At 49.3% G+C, this 18,073-nt stretch overlaps 1 protein-coding gene across 1 annotated transcript in view; it reads right to left on the reverse strand.

Annotated features, from left to right (window-relative positions):
• Positions 1-17,872, reverse strand: part of Itga9 (integrin subunit alpha 9) — a 246,687-nt gene extending 228,815 nt beyond the window's left edge. The window contains exon 1 of the mRNA XM_028767293.1: positions 17,685-17,872. Coding sequence (XP_028623126.1) covers positions 17,685-17,872 — 188 coding nt within the window. The remainder of the gene's footprint in view (positions 1-17,684) is intronic.
• Between the last annotated feature and the right edge of the window lie 201 nt (positions 17,873-18,073).

Below are 18,073 nucleotides of genomic sequence, written 5' to 3' on the forward strand. Positions count from 1 at the left end.
GGGGAAGGAGAAAAAGATAGGGTAGAGTAGGATCATTCTGGGCCTGGTAGGTGCAAAATATAAAGAGGGAAGCAACATTAAGTTCACTTGGAGTTACAGAATTAAATCTGCCCTAGACTTTAAGTTGTGTGTATGCATTGTGGTGTAAGTGTGCATGTGTATCTGTACACACATGTTGTGCCCTCATGTGTGTGCATTCATGTGCATATGTGAGCAGAGGTCACCTCTGGTTGTCATTCTTTGGATTCTATCCATCTTCTGTTTCAAAACAGGGTCTCTTCCCGGCCTGGCACTCAAGTGAGCCCCCAAGTGGGCGGGTCTCCTCCTCCCCAGTGCGGGATCCATCACAAAAGATCTACAGCACAGAAGACTAAATGACAACAGTTGGGCACACTGTGTGCTGAGCAGTGAGCAGCTTGGAGAAGGCACTGTCTGAGGACACTTGGGACAGGTGCCACCCTGCTGCTCCAAGAGCTTCAGGTTCCAAATGCCTGCTCAATGGGAACTTGAGCGGTGCCTCTGTCTCTAGCACCTGACCATCCCAGGATATTAGATACAGCATGCCTTGGGATGGAAAGCACCACTGTTAGGCTTCTCTGCAGAGTAAAGAGCCTCCCTGGGGTAAAGAAAGCTGGCCCCAGATCCCCTTGCTCTCTTCCAGGGGCCACCTCCTTCTTGGGGTCTCAATCACCCAGTCATCTCAGTCCAGTCAGACTTCATGATGATTGGCACCTTCCTTCCCTCCCAATGCTTTAGTGAGGCAGAGAGATTGGCAAACAAGGCTGACGAATGGTACAGCTGATATCTGAAAGCCTCAGCAGATTTCAACCGAGGCTCATGGACACTGTCACTCATTAAACACCAGAGCCCTGGTGTCAGGCCCCACGGGAAGGTTCTGTCTTAATTCCCAACCCAGAACCTGGGGGAGCCCTGAGGACTCCAGACACACACACACACACACACACACACACACACACACACACACCATCCCTGCAAAGAAATATCTCTTCCCAGTTTAACGATGGAAAGTGTATGTTTGCTTCTGTAGGGGTTGCTTCTTCCTGGGATAGGAGCGGAGCTACCAAGGCCCCATCCAGCAGCCTTGCCTTGTGTCCCTGCAGGATTTTTGGCTGGGACAGTTCACATCTCTTCAGCCCCTCCACGATGAGCCTCAAATGTAGCATTTCCTAACAGGCTGTGTCCATAAGGACTAAGTCCTTTCCCAAGCAGGCCACACTCACTGCCTGGCTCAGCCACACCAGGAAGGTTTGGCCAGCTTTGGATGCTAGAACTCAAATCCATCATGGCTCTGGGAATCAAACCCAAGAGGAAAGCCACACTAAGGGATAATCCCCAGCCCCCTTTCCTCTGGGGCTAAGCTTGAGCCACTGGAACGACTCAAAGAGCCTTCCTTAGCATGCCTGTTGTTTTCACAGGTGAAAAGAATTATCAGATTGACAACTTAAAGGCTAAAACATCCACAAGCCTGCCATGTCAAGCCCTGAGGGTGAGGGAGTATAAACGGAAAACCCTTGTGCTAGGTCTCAAGCCTCCCACAGACTCAGGTTTCCCATCATCCCAGTAAACAACCATTTGTAACTCATTTTACAGGAAGGGCTGGGGTGTCGCTCAGTGGCAGAGCGCCTGCCCAAGGCCCTGGGTAACATCTCCAGCACCACACACCCAAAATAAAATAAAGAAGCTATTGCTGCATCTAGCTGCCCTCTGCACATGTATCATTCCACCTATAGATTAGTTAGGTCTCATCAAAGAAGCGTCAGTTTGCAGCGGTGACAGATACAGAGCACATCCGGTCAGAGTGCAGAGACGGAACGACTGAGGTTCTCAGTCAGAAATGGATGTCTTTATCACACCCCCTCTCCCCAAGGCCCAGGGAGCATCAAGGAAGGAGGCTGGAAAGAGTGTAAGAGGAAGGTCAGGGGGCTGCTGGGAAAAAGTGTATTTTGGTTTTTTGTTGTTATTGGTTTTTGTTCTGTTTTGATTTTGTGTGTGTGTGTGTGGTTTTTTTCAAGACAGGTTTTCTCTGTATAGCCCTGGCTGTCCTGGAACTCACTCTGTAAATCAGGCTGGCCTCGAACTCAGAAATCTGCCTGCCTCTGCCTCCCAAGTGCTGGGATTAAAGGCGTGCGCCACCACTGCCCAGTTTTTTGTTTTTTGGTTTTTGTGTTTTGTTTTTTGTTTTTTGTTTTTTGTTTTTTTTTTTTTGGAAAAGTGTATTCTGAAAACAAGGGAAACGATACGTCCATGAACTCACAGCACCTGTCACTGTCTGCACAGTGCACAGGAGTGAGCCAGTCGGCATGCCAGCGTGGGTCGGGAGGGGCTCACAAGGCCACACTTCTTCCTAAGGAGCTATTGGCCAAGAACAGCTACTGAGGAGTGGAGGCAGAGAATCAGTTTTCTTCAAGGATCTAACCCCTGGCTGGTTGTCCATGATCCAGTGGATAGACCTACACCCTTGTTGAGCATATGGGAAGCACCTGACTCGGTGGGTTTTATATATGTGTGTGTGTGTGTGTGTGTGTGTGTGTGTGTGTGCCACAATGTCCAACCCCTTTTCTTCTATATCTGTATCTATAACTACATCTATATCTAGATATAGATAGATAGATAGATAGATAGATAGATAGATATTAAAGAAAAGGGGTTGGATATTTGTGGCACATGCATTTAATCTCAGCACAGAAGAGACAGAGGCAGGTGGATCTCTAAGTTTGAAGCCAGTCTGGTCTACTTCCAGAATCATCAGCTATGTAAAGAACCTGTCTCAAAATAAATATAATATAATTAAATTTAGGAAGAAAAAAAATTTTAAAGAAAAGGAAATGAAGTTGAGAGGGAAGGGAACTGGGGAGGAGGGGAAGATGGGGAGGAGGAGCCCAGGAGGAGTAGGATCATGGAGTGAGGGGTGGATGACCAAATAGGTTGTAGAGAAGAGTTCTCCCAGAATGAAAAACTGTGAAGTCGCAAGAAGGAAAGAAGAGAGGGAAAAGCCCCTGGGCCGTGAGAGTCAGGAAGCAGCTACAGAAGGCAGCAGGCTATGGATCCACTGTGTCCTTGGCATTAACACCACAACCCTAGAACTGTCTGGTGGCTCCGCTCCTTCCAGTTTGGACACAGTCCTAGTTCACCAGGCAGGACGGAGCCTGGACAGCAGAATTCTCAGATATATGCTTCTTCTAACACAGAGCCAAGACGTGGGGGTAAAATGTCTGTCAGAATCTAAAGCAGAGAAGGAGCTTGCTGGACTCTAATGCTCTTCTAAGCCCAGGGTACTCGACGGGTCCAACAACAGCTGTGATTCAAAGCCTGCTAGCATCCCCTGGCTCATCCTTCTAACCAGCAGGCCCCAAAGGAAAAGTTTTCTCAGATCCTGTGATGTGAGCTAAAGAGACACGTGTGTCTATGCACGTGCCTGACACACGGAGCATGGCATACTAGAGAGTGTGCTTGCCTCTGTGTTTACAGAACACTGTGGCTTCCTTGGCAGCCCAACGCTGGCTCTTTACCTAGGCCACAGTCCAGCAAGACAGCTACCATGGGCCAGCCTTGGAGTGTGGCTTCTGAAGCTCATTCAGCTGGCTGCTGGCCAAGTGGATCCTGAGGGACGGAGACAGCAACAGCTCAGAGTTCAGGGTGTGCTACTGAAAGAATGCCACCTTCGTTTTCTTTCTTTGTCCTCTGGGTTACAGAAGTCATAGTCCATGGGGTACCATGAAACATCCTCATGGTACCCCCGAGAAGACCATGTCTTTCCTCTGTACAGCTACCCCATCAAAGGACCTAGATGTCCCCAACCACAGGCTCCCATCAAATAAGCATCAAGCTGTTCCCACCTCTGCTTGTCCCTCCAAGTGTGGTCCCATGGGAGCACCTACAGGAACTGCTAACATTATCCCCATTTCACAGATGAAGATGCAGGCAGTCAAGGCTGCTCTTGAAACTTGTCCGAGACCCTAACTGCCTGGCTCCAGCTTGTGCCCCATAACAGCACGTATCAACCCTGCTTCTGCTCAGCAGGAGGGAGAAAGGAAGCCAGCAGGTCCTTAGTACCCCTTCTGCTGCTAGCTAATATGTGACCACACCCAGGGAAGCCCAAGGAGGCTCCAAGGGCACTCTGAGGTTGGAACTTGAGTCTGTAGCTTAAAGACTGAGGTCTGGTACATAAAGAATGACTTTTTATCCTCCCTCGGGCTCACAGAATGGAAGAGGTGAACTCCAACCCTGGCCTTGGTTTTCTTAGACATTGACATGACCAGCATGGTGCTAACCAAAGGTCCGCCTCCCTAGTAAATAGCTCATAATCCTCTTTGGAAACATATGCCCGCCTGTTTATCCACCACATCGAGGATCCTGGGAGCCTGGCTCCTAACTAAGGCAAATCCAACCTGGCAGCTTCTTGTGTGTATTCCACTCTGGGAGGCTGGGTTAAGATGCTGTACCTAATAGTCGCTGAGCCCAGAGTCCAAATCCAGAGGCATTCTTTCTCCTATCCCTTCAACAGTTTCCTAAGGGGCAGAGACATGCTTCCCAACATAGCTATGAATGAGACCCAATACAAAATCATAGACTCACTTAAAATAGGCTGAGATTTGTGTGTGTGCACATGTGTGAACATGCCTGTGGAGACCAGAGGTTGACTCTCTTCTCACAGGTCAGCTCCTTGGAGAGCAGGTATCAGGGACTAGGCTGAGGCAGAGCTGCCTTCCTAGGGGAAGCCTGGGAGCAGCAGTGCCTCACGGCTCCCTCCCTCCCCACAGACGGCACAGAGACCAAACCACAGGGCAAAATTACAGCCAGTTTGAGAACAATGAGTGGGGATTACAAACTTCCAACCCATTAGGCTTGTTTTCATGCATTTGATTCCAAACCAATGCTTCCCCGGGGACCCATGTTCCAGTTACAGGAACGCAGCTTAGTCAGTGTGTATCTACTGCAGAGAGAGCTTAATCAGTGTGTATCTACTGCAGAGAACCCCCAGGAACCACTGCCTGCCCCCCCACCAGACACAATACAGCTAAGCAGAGTAGAGAACCTTGCTGGAGCTCTCTGACTATACTGCAGGCTTCATCTCAGAGGGAGAAGGCAAGTACTCATCACCGGGAGCCATGAACCAGAAGTGCCTCAGGAGGTTCCTCTTAACTTTCAGGAAACCAAAGTTGCAGGTGGTTTAGCAGTGGGCTTGCTAGACACTTTAAGCTAACAGCTCCACCTAGGTTGTTCATAGTGGTGTGTCTGTGTGTGCAAGAAAGCATGCATGTGTATGTTGGTGGTGTGTCTGTGTGTGCAAGTAAGCATGCATGTGTGTGAGGGTGTGTCTGTGTGAGCAGACACACACATATATGTGTTCATTTTGGTGTATCTGTGTGTTCATGGAAGCATGTACATATGTGTGTACATGGTAGTGTGTGTGTAGAGGTAAGCATGCGTGTGTGTGAAGGGATATGTCTGTGTGGGCAGGTTAAGCATGCACATGTATGAGGGTGTGTCTTTAGATGCAGGTAAGGGTGCACATATGTGGGGGGTATGTCTGTGTGGGCAGGTAAGCATGAACATATGGGGAGTGTCTGTGTGTGCAGGTAAGCATGCACATGTGTGAGGGTTTGTCTGTGTGTGCAGGTAAGCATGTACATGTATGTGTTTATCTTGGTGTATCTGTGTGTTCAGGGAAGCATGCACATATGTGTGTACATGATAGTGTCTGTGTGTGGAGGCAAGCGTACATGTGTGTGTGATCATTTTTGTGTGTCTCTGTGCAGGCAGCATGCACACGTGTGAGTATACATATATGTGTCAGAGGTCAATGTTGGGTGTCTTCCTCAATCTCTGCTTGTTTTTGAGACAAGGTATGTTGCTGAACCTGGAGAGCACTGATTTATCTAGAATGCCTGGCCAGCGAGCCCCGGCGTCCCTGGTCTCCAGCTCCTCGGCCCTGGGATGGCAGGCATGTGCCATCTATGCTGCTTTTTATGAGTGTTGGGAGTCAAACTCAGGTTCTCATGATTACACGGCAAGTGTTTCATGGATTGAGTCATTCTCCCTACTCTCTCCACGGGTGGAGGTAGAGTCTCTTGTATAATAGTCTTGAGCTTCCTGTCTAACCAAAGGTGACCCTGAACTCCTGTTCCTCATGTTCTACCTCCTGAATGGTGAGATTACAGATGTGGACCACCACATCTGGTATAGGCGATGCTGAACTGACACAAGCATTTTACCATATCAACCACATCCTTAGCCTTCCCCCTGTATTCCACGCTTTGTAGCCTGATTACTCACGATAACCTATAAGATGCATAGACCAGATTCTCCCTCCACCACTGACAAGCAGCGTGACCTCCAGTGTGTTTCTCCATCAGTCTGAGCCTCAGTTTTCCTCTGCTATAAAATGGGGGGATGAAAATAGACTCAACAGGACTCTTGTGAAGTTTGGTGAAGAGAATATTATAAAGCACTGAGTACGATGCCCAGGACAGAGCAAGTACTCAGTGAAGGGCTTAGATACTAGGTAGTACTGTAGCACTTAAACACCTCACTTGTCCCAGCTCCAAGTGGGGGGGGGGCTGTCCTTGGCTGCACCCCAAGGAACTCACAGGCCCTTAGACCCAAGCTCTGTTTTCTGCTCACTAGGCAGCATCGATCCTGGCTTTCTGCTGACATCACAGAAATCCAGGGATGATGAGGGTGATTTCACCACCATTCCCATTAGGGAAACAGCCGCTGTCCTCCACCCTTCCTGTATCCCTGTCCTGTTCCACAGAACCCTACAGCTCCTCCCACTGAAAGGTGATGTCTGCTTCCTCCTTTCTGACACTTGTGTTAGCCACTAGGATGTGAGGGGGGATGAAGGGTTGACTCCTGGGCTTATATGTGTTTCTACCGACTCTCCTGGCACCCTGCCCGGCCACCTTGTGCCCAGCCCAGGTTAGCCTGCTAGATGATGAGGGTCATAGAGAGCAGGGATGGGTCACCCTGCAGCAACTAGCCAATCAGCCAAAACAGAGATTGACATGAGAGAGCTCAGAACAGAAGAACACTTGCTGATCCCAGCCTAACCTGACAGCCATGGGATCCTGAGCCTCAGTGGCTGCTGACAGCCATTGAGTTTCAGGGTCATTGGAAACAATGGTTTATTTTTAAGGGCTCTAAGCTTCAGTCACCCTATCCCTCATCATTTGCCCCTGGGTCTAATGTGGTCATCCTGGTTGGCTGCTGAGAGGGATTTCTGTCTCCTCTTGCTTCCTGCTGTCCTTTCCTTCCTCCAAAAGACTCTCATCCACAGCCAGGACCACAGACCTGTTCCTGAAGGGTGTGAGAGATGTGGTAGATGCTGGAAAAGCCCTGAACATTTGCCTGAAGTCTGTTGTGATGGTTTGTCTTCATTGGCAACTTGTCTAGGTTTAGCTTCACCATGGAAAAACACTTCTGGGTATGACCATAAAGATGTTTCCAGAAAGAATTAACGAAGGAGGGAAGACCCATCCCAAATGTGAGTGGGACCATCCCAAAGACTCAAGACTGAAGTTAAAGGTGAACCGTGTGCCAGCATCCATCTCTCTGCTTCCGGACTGTGGATACAGTATGACCAGCCACTTCTGGCTCCTGCCACCACACCTTTGCCACCATGGTGGACTGGATATCCTTGAACTATGAGCAAAAACAAATGTTTTCTTCTTGGGAGTTGGACTGGTGCTGCTTGTATTTATACAATAAATTCTGTGCCCCAAGATCTGGTTGCTCCAAGATGAGCAAATATCCATGTATGTCAGCCCTTGTTGTGTAAACCTTACTCCCCAATTTAAAATCATTGGCTAAATAAAAATGCTTACAATCAGTGACTGGGGAGAATAGAGGTGGAATTTTGAGTTGTGGCATTAGGGGGCAGGGGTTCAGGTAGGTGCCACACACAAGGAGAAGGGAGGGAGGGAGGGAGAGAGAGAGAGAGAGAGAGAGAGAGAGAGAGAGAGAGAGAGAGAGAGCTTGGAAGAGAAGACAGAGAGAACAGGCGGTCTCCATTAGTCATGATGGACCAGCAGCGCCTGCCTGTGTGACACGCCTCCCCGGATGCCAGACTGCTGGAGCAGAAGTAACCCGGGAAGATCCAAACAGTAAGTATCTGGGGAACACAACTGGGGAAGTAGCCAGTCTAATATTAGAGAATTAGATTATGGGTCACCCCACAGTAGTCGCAGAGTCTAGTAAATAAATTAATCACAGTTTGAGTCTCGTGCATTTGAAGCTAGACACAGATAAGCATAACTCATATTACTTTACACTTCCTTCCTTAACTGCTTCTTGTCAGGTGCAACCACAAGAAAAATAACTACTGCACTGTCCCAGGAACTGACCGATTTTTCCAGCCACATGACCTTAGATAGGTCCCCTAACCTTCCTTTTCCTTACCTCTAGAATAGAGAGATGTCATGGCCTCTCCCTAGCACAGCAATATGATGAGCCACAAGGGGAAACAGCAGATGTCAATGTGTCTGGGGACCCCACACCACAAAGTGGGTGGATTAGGATCTCTCATTTGTAAAGACTCACAAAATGCTCCTGAAAGAGGTATCGGATTATCTCTTTCCTGCTTGGGAACTTACTTCCTTGAATAAGGACTTGGTTGGGGTGAAGGGAGAATAGGAGGTATGCTGCTCTACAGAGTAGTTGGATTAGCATTGAATTAGGGCAGCTTGGGTCCAGGTAATAATGCCACACAGGTCTTGCTGTGTAATCTTGGACAGGTGGCTTGGTGTCTCTGTGTCTCAGCCACAGTAGGCTGACGACACACACACTGCCTCCAGCGCACAGAAGTATCCGTCAAAGGTGGTAAAAATAGCTTGGAGTAATCAAAGAGAAGAAGAGTCTCCAGAGAATGAAGCTGATGAAGTTTTGAGTCCAGCTGATGGGGAGAAGGGGATGGAGTGGGGTGGGACACGCAGGGATGGAGGGACCTCAGAGACCACTGCTCTTAACAGATGTGCCCAAGGCATCAGCTAGGGTAAGACTCAGAGCCAAGGACTGTGTTCTCATACAGCTGAGAATATCAAGTTCACATTGCAGCCCAAAGGAACCTGGCAGGGACGGAGATATGCCAGGTGACATTTGTGTCCCATGAGTTGGCTATTGGACTGTCAAAACAAAGGATCCCCCAGAAACTGGAATTCCCCCAGGAATCTCATGCTGGGAAAAGAAAAATGATGGAGTGTGGTCCAGCCAGAGGGAGAACTTGTCTCTCAGAAAGAGATTTCAGTGTTGACATCTTGGAGGGGCCATCTTACTGGAGGTACTGGAGCCCCAAAACAATGATAGGCAGGAACGTACCTTGCTCAGGACTGCCTTGCCATGCATAACCCTGTCCTCCATTTAAACAGTAACCTCACTTCAAGACCTGAAGACAGACTTGGGCAGAGAGAGCGCTCCTGGATCTGTCTGCCACCCTCCCCAGTCAGCTCGCACTGAAGAAACATCTTTCTGCTTTTCACTACTAATTTGGCAGTTTTAATTGGCTAATGGTGGATGGGTGACTGACCTGGTTTGGGGCACGGGCTGTAGTCCCGTGTCAGCCAACAATACAGCAAGCTTAGACCTCTGGAGATCAAAGTGGGAGCCGACACGTCCTCTGTTGTTTCTGATCATTTCCTCCTCCAAGGAAAGCAGAGCAAGGCTTTTACATCCTAACAGCTACACATGGTAAAACTATGTAATCCTCAGCATCTCTGCATCCCCTTGGGACTGCAGGCAAGGTCGTGCTTACTGCTTGTGTGTGTGTGTGTGTGTGTGTGTGTGTGTGTGTGTGTGTGCTCGCATATCCGCAGGTATGCAAGGGCTAGGCATCTGTGGTGGTTACTACTTGTGTGTGTGCACATATACCCAGGTGTGCAAAGGTCAGGCATCTGTGATGGTTAGTGTTTGTGTGTGTGCACATATATGCAGGTGTGTAAAGGCCAGGGGACAAACTTGGATTCATTCATTTCTCAGGCACTGTGCATCTTTGTTTGAGATGTTTTCTCTGGGGCCAGAGAGATGGCTCAGTGGTTAAGAGCACTGACTGCTCTTCCAGAGGACCTGAGTTCAATTCCTAGCAACCACATAGTGGCTCACAACCATCTGTAATGGGATCCGATGCCCTCTTCTGGTGTGTCTGAAGGCAGGAACAGTGAAATCACATACATAAAACAAATAAAAATTTTTTTTAAACAAAAAGAGATGTTTCCTCTCACTGGCCTGGAACTCACACAGTAGACTTTGCTGGCCAGCAAGCCTCAGGGATCTGCTTGTCTCTGCCTTCTCAGTGACAGCCATGACAATTACACGGCACCACATCTGCTTTTTACAGAACGCAGGTCCTTGCACGTGTGTGGCAAGCAGCATACTGACCATCCAGAGGGGTTACCCTCAACTGTTAGCTTAAAGGCCAACACATAGATTAGTAAAGCATAGTCTGGAGTGTCTGTGATGACATTTACAGAGATGGTTAGATACTGAGAGCTCTGACCTAATGGGTGGCTCCATCCTTTCAGACTCTCAGTGACATCATGGGGGAAGGCAGGAGGCAGGGTCTAGTTGGAGGACTCAAGTCCCTAGTTGGGAATGTCTTTGGAAGAAATATTTCGCTCTGGCCCCTTCTGTTTCACAATGTATTTCCTTTCACTGTGAGGTTCAGAAAGTGCCTCTGAGCCACTTGCCTGCCCTGCTTTCATTCCCATTGGTGAACGTCTGTCCTGCTGTACCTGCTGCTGCTGGCATCATCCCCCACTGATATCAGAAACCAGCTCCTTCAGCCTTGCATAGTCAAATGAAGACATGTGAGATGTGTCGTCTCAGAATGAAGAGACTCTTCTCAGAAGAGTCTCTGAGAATCTTCTAGATCATAAGCTTGAGTCCAGGCCTGATGAGGCATCGCAGGTCACAGACTAAGCAGCTACCAACCTCTCAGCCTCTCCTGAATGCAGACAGCCATTGTTGGGCTACCTAGCCTATTGTGCAATCCAGTGAAGTAGATCCCCCTATGTGATATCTTAAAAAGAAGTGCCTCAGCCACACACACCCATCACCACAATGCTCTACCTACGTGCATTGAGCAAAGCAGTTGTGGACCCAATTAACTTTCAGGAACCGTGACCCAAAAGAAATCTTCCCTCCCTCATGTGGTTTCTTCAGGTATTTGGCCCCAAAGGTGATTTTTATAGTCTGACTAATAATTCTATACTCCTGCAGAGCCCGGGGCAGGAGCCAGAGCTCCTGTGACAGCTGTAAGCACTACCTGCTCCCAGCTCTGCAAGACCATGAATAGGGTGGACACCCCAAAGTCTCGGACTCCCAATCCCATAGGTCTCTGATTCAAGATCCAGAAGCCACATCAGTTAAGTGTTCTTGAAAAGACAGAATACTCCAGAATGTTGACCTAGCTTCCTGCCTTGTTTGCACATCCACATCCATTCTGGGTCTCCCAGCTCCTGCCATGGAATGAGGAAGCTCCCTCCTGTCTGAACAGCAAACAGCTACTCCTGAGGCTGATGATGCCTGCCTGAAGGTGACTTGTTGCCCCCAATACAGGGACACAAAAAAAATGCACAAAATTTACCTCCTCCATCAGCTCTCACCCCGATGCCTTCCAGGCCACCCAGGAGTCCTTCCCCTCCCTGTTGGTGCAGCCATTGTTACTAATTTCAACCCACAACACAAGTCCCCTTAGCTCTTCTGAAGAGCAGGCCTCGGGAACCCAGTGAGCGTTTTTTATTTCAGTCTCTTACTCCCTACTTCCAGGCTTAGGACTTGCCCTCACTCCCTAAGACTTCCTCTGGCACAAAGGAAGGTGGGAATAAAATGATTTATTCTGCCTTGGTTGTTAGCCAAATCCACTTGCTTAAAAAGATTTACAGTTCATAGGCCTCAGTGATTCAAAGTTAGGAAGTCCACTGGGCCTTCGAAGTCCCTCTCCTGAGCCCTCTGACATCAGAAACAGAGACCCCCAAGAGCCAGCTTGTGGCAAGAATAATGCAGACTCAGCTTCCAAGTCATTCCCAAAAGCCAATCAAGCCTTATGTCTCAGGCTGTCTGGAAGGAGCAGGGCATACAACTCAGCTAAGGGGCCTGGGGAAATGACTTAGTTGGCAAAGTGATTGCCTTATAACTCTGAGGACCTGAGTTCAGCCCCCAAAACCCACATTAAAAAGCCAGGTATGGTGACATTGTACTTAAAATCAGGGCTTTGGGACTCCTAGGGCTTGCTGGTCAGCCACTTTAGCCTACTTGGCCAGTTCCAGCCCAGCGAGAGACCCAACACATAAAGCAAAGCGGACACTATTTGAGGAGTGATAACTCAGGTTGTCCTCTGGCCTTCATATATTTGCTGACAGATGTGTACACACAACACACACACACATTAAACAAAATCCAGTTATACCTATGGATGTGGTTGACCTGTTGGCCTTACCCAGCAACACTCTGATAGAATTCATTTTGCCTTTTAAAGTTACAGTCCACTCCATTGGAGGTAAATGGTTCCCAAGAACACTTTGTCTGCTTTAAATAAACACGAAAACTGTTTTCCAAAGACAGATCGCATACATTATCAGAAGGAGCTCACATCTGGACAGATGCACATCACAGGGAACAGGAGCTGGCTGGGGACAGCCGTTCACACTCTCACACCCACAGCTGGTCCTCACTGGCCAAGATGACAGAGTCTGTCTTCTGGCCCTGGCAGGTTCTCCCTTGAGTAATAAGGTGATTCAGCACCAGCTGGGGAAACAGCACCCTTGTCTGTTCCTCAGGATCTTCAGGGAAATCCTTTTGAAGATTCTTCCTGGGTCCCCTTTGAGCATGGATCCCTTGCGTGTGCTTTCAGCTCTGCCTCACAGGAGGCTGAGAAAGTGGGACAAGGGAGGCCTGGTTTGAGCACAAGTGCCCAGAAGAGCCTCTAAGGAAGTCATGCCTTCCTGCAAGCCTTCTCTGAAGCTTGCATGCCTTCTCCTGCAAGCTCAGCGCTGAGTAGACTCTAAGCTCACTGAGCATGTGCAATGCCCCAACGTTGGTCAGAGAGCTTACAAGACGGCAGAACTAACTACCAGTTCCGGTGTTTCCTCACAGAGATTGACAAAGCCAGATGGAGCTGGGGAGCAGAGCCCCAAATTTCAAGACCCTCTTTTAAATCTTTCATCTTCTCAGGAATCTCCCTCTTCCCTCAAAATAAACACCCCATGCATACCTTCCCTCAGCCGGAGCCTATGATACAGCTGATATTTTGCCTGAGGCACAGGTGAGAACCCCAGAAAGCAGTGGGTGACGGTTCCGTTAGCTCTCGGTACACAACAGGAACTTCAAAATTTTACAGATGAAAAGACAGCTTGCCCCCTTCCATGCGCCACAGGTTTCTGATATACACATCTTGCTGAGGTTTTAGTAGTTAAATATGCCAAGGACTGACCTTTTTGTTGTTGCTTTTAAGTTTCCTTCAAGTCTTTAAGCTCTTTAAGACTTTGGTCAGTAGAGTGTTCTGGGCCTGATAAACATTTCCCTATTCGGGCTGTCCCGGACATAGCCATGTAACTACTCATACGTGACTGTGAGACTGAATTCTTAATTTTGCCTAGTTTTAGTCCATTTTTATGTAAATCACAATACTCTGGCAGGTGTCAACGTCACCTGGCAGCACATTGTAACTTTGGATTCTCAGCTCTAAATGCAAACGGAATGTTGGAACTGCTCGGATCGCTCACTCAATGATGCTCTGCCAGCCTGCCACTTCCGAGAGCTCGCTCAGTGCCTGAGCACAGCAGTCTCGCTGTCCCAGGAGAAGGAGGAAGCACGTTGCCGGAGAGGAAGCCAGCGCACCCAACCACTTTGGACTCTAGAGCATGGCGGGGGGGGGGGCTGCAGGGGCAGCCAGACTCCAATTATTCATATCTCTGAGTGTTACAGTTGTCTGTTCTGCAGCTGAGAAAGTGCTAGAGAAGAGGACAGAAATTGGCTTTGTCTCTGTTCCCTGGCATCTACTTCTGTTGTTCACAGGATGCCAGAAGAATCAGGGTTGGGGAGGGTGGGGACAAGATAGTTCTGAGTGTGCAGATACTCCCTGGGTGTCATTAGAAAAAGAAGAAAAGCTCCGTCACTTTCATGTCTGCATCAAAACTGATACCGATGTCATCAGGTTATGACGGTTTATCCACGGGGACAATTCTTGCTGTCCAAGGCATGGTAACAAGGGTCTGTTCAGGAAGAACTTTGAACAAAGCTGGTTGTGTCATGAGTAGGAATATGGTTTCAGGAGCCAGACTCAACACAGGGGTTCTGAGAGACAAGGTCACCCCTGTTTTCATGCAGGCATCGAGCTCCCTCGAGAAGTAACAATGTGTTCATAAAGAACTTGATTACAGACCCAAGAGCTGACAGCTTCACTGCAGACACTTCATGCGCTCTGCGACACACACTCACCAGTGGGTCTTGTAAAACACTCTTTAGATCAGGCTCAGGCCCAGCTTGTTGCTGCTGGGTGGTGGTAACCTTTATGGGGTTAGGCCTGTGGGAAGTCTTACTTTTAAAAAGGACAGCCCAGTCCCTGCCTCTTTCTCTATTTTTTCCCTTCACAAACTTCCACCATGGTGTACCCCCAACCCTGACAGAGGTAAAAAGCATTAGAGCCAACAACCACAGACTCCAGTCAGACTCTGCACTGTGAGCCAACAGGAACTTCTCTTTGTAAGTTTACTAGGGGTGTTTGTTACAGTAACAGAAACCTGCAACCTGGACCCCTCAGCTCTGCCACCTGGTGTCTGGGTTCTCCTTGTCCTTTCTAGCACATTCACTGCCCTGTGCACAACACAACCGGGAGCCAATTAGCATGAAACAAAGGTCCCATATCACATCACAACTGATAATCTAAAGACCGTCTTTTCTGGAAGAGGAACAGAGATACAATGTTTCCTTAGCATTAGTCATCCCTTCCTACCCAGGTTTCAATCAGTTTCTCCTGTAGAAACCCCTTCCCCTCCCCACCTTCAGACTGTGAACTTTCTAAGTTACTCCATGAAGTTTTCTCTGCTCTCCCACTGCACCACCCCAGCCTTTGGGTAAGCAGCTACCAAACTCCAAGACCCAAACCCCCTGTTTCCCATTTCACGGGAACCTTTGTAATACAATACAGAATACTGTAAAACTGTCATCCTAGCTGACAGAGAAATTCTGAGTCCAAGAATTGATTGGAAGGAAATAATTAAGAACGTCCACAGTGTTTCACTGTAAGAATGCTTACATATGTTGTTACAATTATAAACAACTGGAAATGACCCGGTAAGTTTAGAGGACAATGGGCTCAGGGACTACCTAATACTAAGAGGCTTTCATTCAGCCATTAAGTCAATCAACCAACCCCAGGGTTGTATGTAAAGGCGAAGATTTAGGGTAGATGTATAGTTCACACAACTAGACCAGTGGCTACCTCTAAGACTATTCTCAATGTATAGGAATAAAAGTAAACCCAGGAACGCAGAAGGGGCTTGTGTAGGTGAAAAGCCTTTGTCTGGGGCTCCACTGACCTCCCACTGACCTCACACAGGCCTCGCTCTAGAGAAAAGAAGGAAAGAAGAAATGGAAGTTTCTCCTGCTTCAAAGTTTACAAGCCCCTGACTGCGGGTCGCATCAGAAAAGGCTGTATTTCAGAGCCAAGAAGAAAATGTTGGGGAAATGAAGGAAGAAAGAGTGGAAGACAGGTTTTTAAGCAGCAAGAGAATTCAAGAAAGAGACTATGGCACTGTAATGAGAAAGCAATCTGCTTCAAAGAGATATATTTTATCATATATATATATATATTCATATATATATTATAATATATTATATGTAATATATTTATGTTTTATTATATATGTAATAAATATAATTAAATATATATTAAATTTCAGAGGGCTGCTAAAAAACTGAGGATCCAGCAGCACTCCAGTGCAGGGAGTGGTTGGGCAGGAGAGGCTCTTCTGAGATCAGCAGGCCAGCTGCTTATTCCCACAGAAATGCCTGACCCTCTCCTGACAAGGTCAAGCCCCAGCATGGCCACCACTACAATGCAGCCTGGGTGCCCGAGCATCAGGCCAAACCCTCTTTCTCTGAAAAATCTATTCACAACGTCTTTCAAAAAGAAAGCAAGCTGAACACCTTGTCTCGACTGGGTCTGCTCCTATCTGGTTACCAGCCAGAGAGGCCGTGACCTGGGGTCTATCCAAATCCAGGTGACAGAAGCCTGGCTCCTGCCCTGGAACCAGATTGTTGCAGGGCACACAGGCTAGGCACAGCTTGCAGGAACTGAACCTTTGGCTGGCACAGCTGCCTGCCCTTTCCAGGTAGCCACCCACCTGAACAGCCCTTCTGTTTCTGACAGCTCCTCCCATACGCTTACTGCCGAGGCCACACTACGCGGGGTTCTGGGATGTATTCTACAAACTGTTTCTAGCCAGCCATAAGCTGTACCAAGCCCAAAGCCCATAGTGGATCTGGAGTCTACAGAACCTAGGAAAGTGTTCTGCCCTGCTGTCTGAAAAGGAAGGGTTTGGCAAACGCAGGAAGCAGCCTTGGCTGGTAACTCGGGGACTAGAATCAATGTCAGGAAGGGATGTAGATGAAAGCAACGCTCAAGGACTTTGAAAACTGGTTCTCTTGGAGGCTGCTCTCCTAAACACACGAAAGCGTTAACAAAGCCAGTCACAAAGTTCTTTCCCCGGGGTTCTAAAAGACCCGCATCTACAAACTCCCGATTGCCTCAGCCCCTGTCCAATTCTGAGCAGAGACTCCCAGTATATTACAAAACACACACATTGCCGGTCTTCCTCACCCAGCTCGCTGCCTCTAAGGATGCTCGCTCACTGGATAACAACCCTCAACTCGAACTAGCCATCTTCTGGGCCCACAGTAACACCATCTAAAATGAGGCTGAAGAGTTACTGACAACTGAACTCTAGCTGCTATGAAAAGGTGGGCGTGGTGCATGGTGCGGCTGCTTCTTTCCGAGGAAGTGGTCTACCCACCTTCTCTAAACGCTCCTGCTGTGGGGTCAGTTAACTTCACCATTGATGCTTAATGAGGGAGAGACTTATTCTTTTCTGCAGGCCCACCCATCTCGCTAGTTAACAACTGTATCTCTTGAACCAAAAACTTCATCCTTTTAAGTTTGTCTCTAGACTGGCACGTGGGAGAAGAGCTCCATGCTGCCCACCAGCCAGTCTGTTCCTTGGGGGATCCTCCCTGAACTTTGTGGGGCCCCTGGGTACCTCTCTTAGAGATCCCTACGCCCCCCAGGACCCACTTCCACCACATCCCCTGTTTCTCTGCTTCTTGCATGCTGCTGTCCTAGAGTTACGTGAAGTGGTCCCCATGAGCAGCCTGGCCTCCTAGGGGCCCTCCGGGGATCTGGGGCAGTTGGCTAGCCAGCGGTGGCCCCTCGAGGGCAGACAGCCAGCTAACTTTGCTGTGGCGAGAGCAAAACTGCGCCTAACTGCCCATGGAGGGCAGGGACCCCATGGACCTCCCGGACCACGGAGAGCAGGCCAGGATGTCAGCGTGGCCGCCGGACATTTAAATCGGCCCCGCGGGAGGCGGCGTGGAAGAGGCCGGAAAGGCGGCGGCCAACTTAGGGGACCACGGGGTGGCCGCGCCGGGGTCGAGGATCCGCAGGGGACACTTACCAGCGCGTGTTGTCGTGGAAGTGCTCCAGCACCGCGTAGCCGAAGAAGGAGCCCGCGGGGCCCTGGAAGTGCACCGGGCGCTGCGCGTCGAGGTTGTAGGCGCCGGCCGGGACCCCCGCGGCCACCAGCGCCAGCAACAGCGTGCGGAGCCCCCCGGCGCCGGTCCGCGCCGCAGCCGGGCCGCCCATCCCCAGCCGGCCGCCGCCCTGCTCCCTGGCCCGCGATCGGGGCTCCCGGGACACGCCGCTGCCTGGGGCGCGAGCCCTGCACTCGGAGTCTGAGCCTGGGACGCCGCGATGGGCTGCAGCGCGAGCCGGAGCGAGGCCTGGGGCGGCCGTCAGCTCACCGAGTCCTCTCGATCCCCGCCGAGAGGTCTGCGCTCTCGGAAG

This window comes from Grammomys surdaster, unplaced genomic scaffold (genome assembly GCF_004785775.1).
Source record: "Grammomys surdaster isolate TR1022 unplaced genomic scaffold, NIH_TR_1.0 172, whole genome shotgun sequence".
NCBI classification, from domain to species: domain Eukaryota; kingdom Metazoa; phylum Chordata; class Mammalia; order Rodentia; family Muridae; genus Grammomys; species Grammomys surdaster.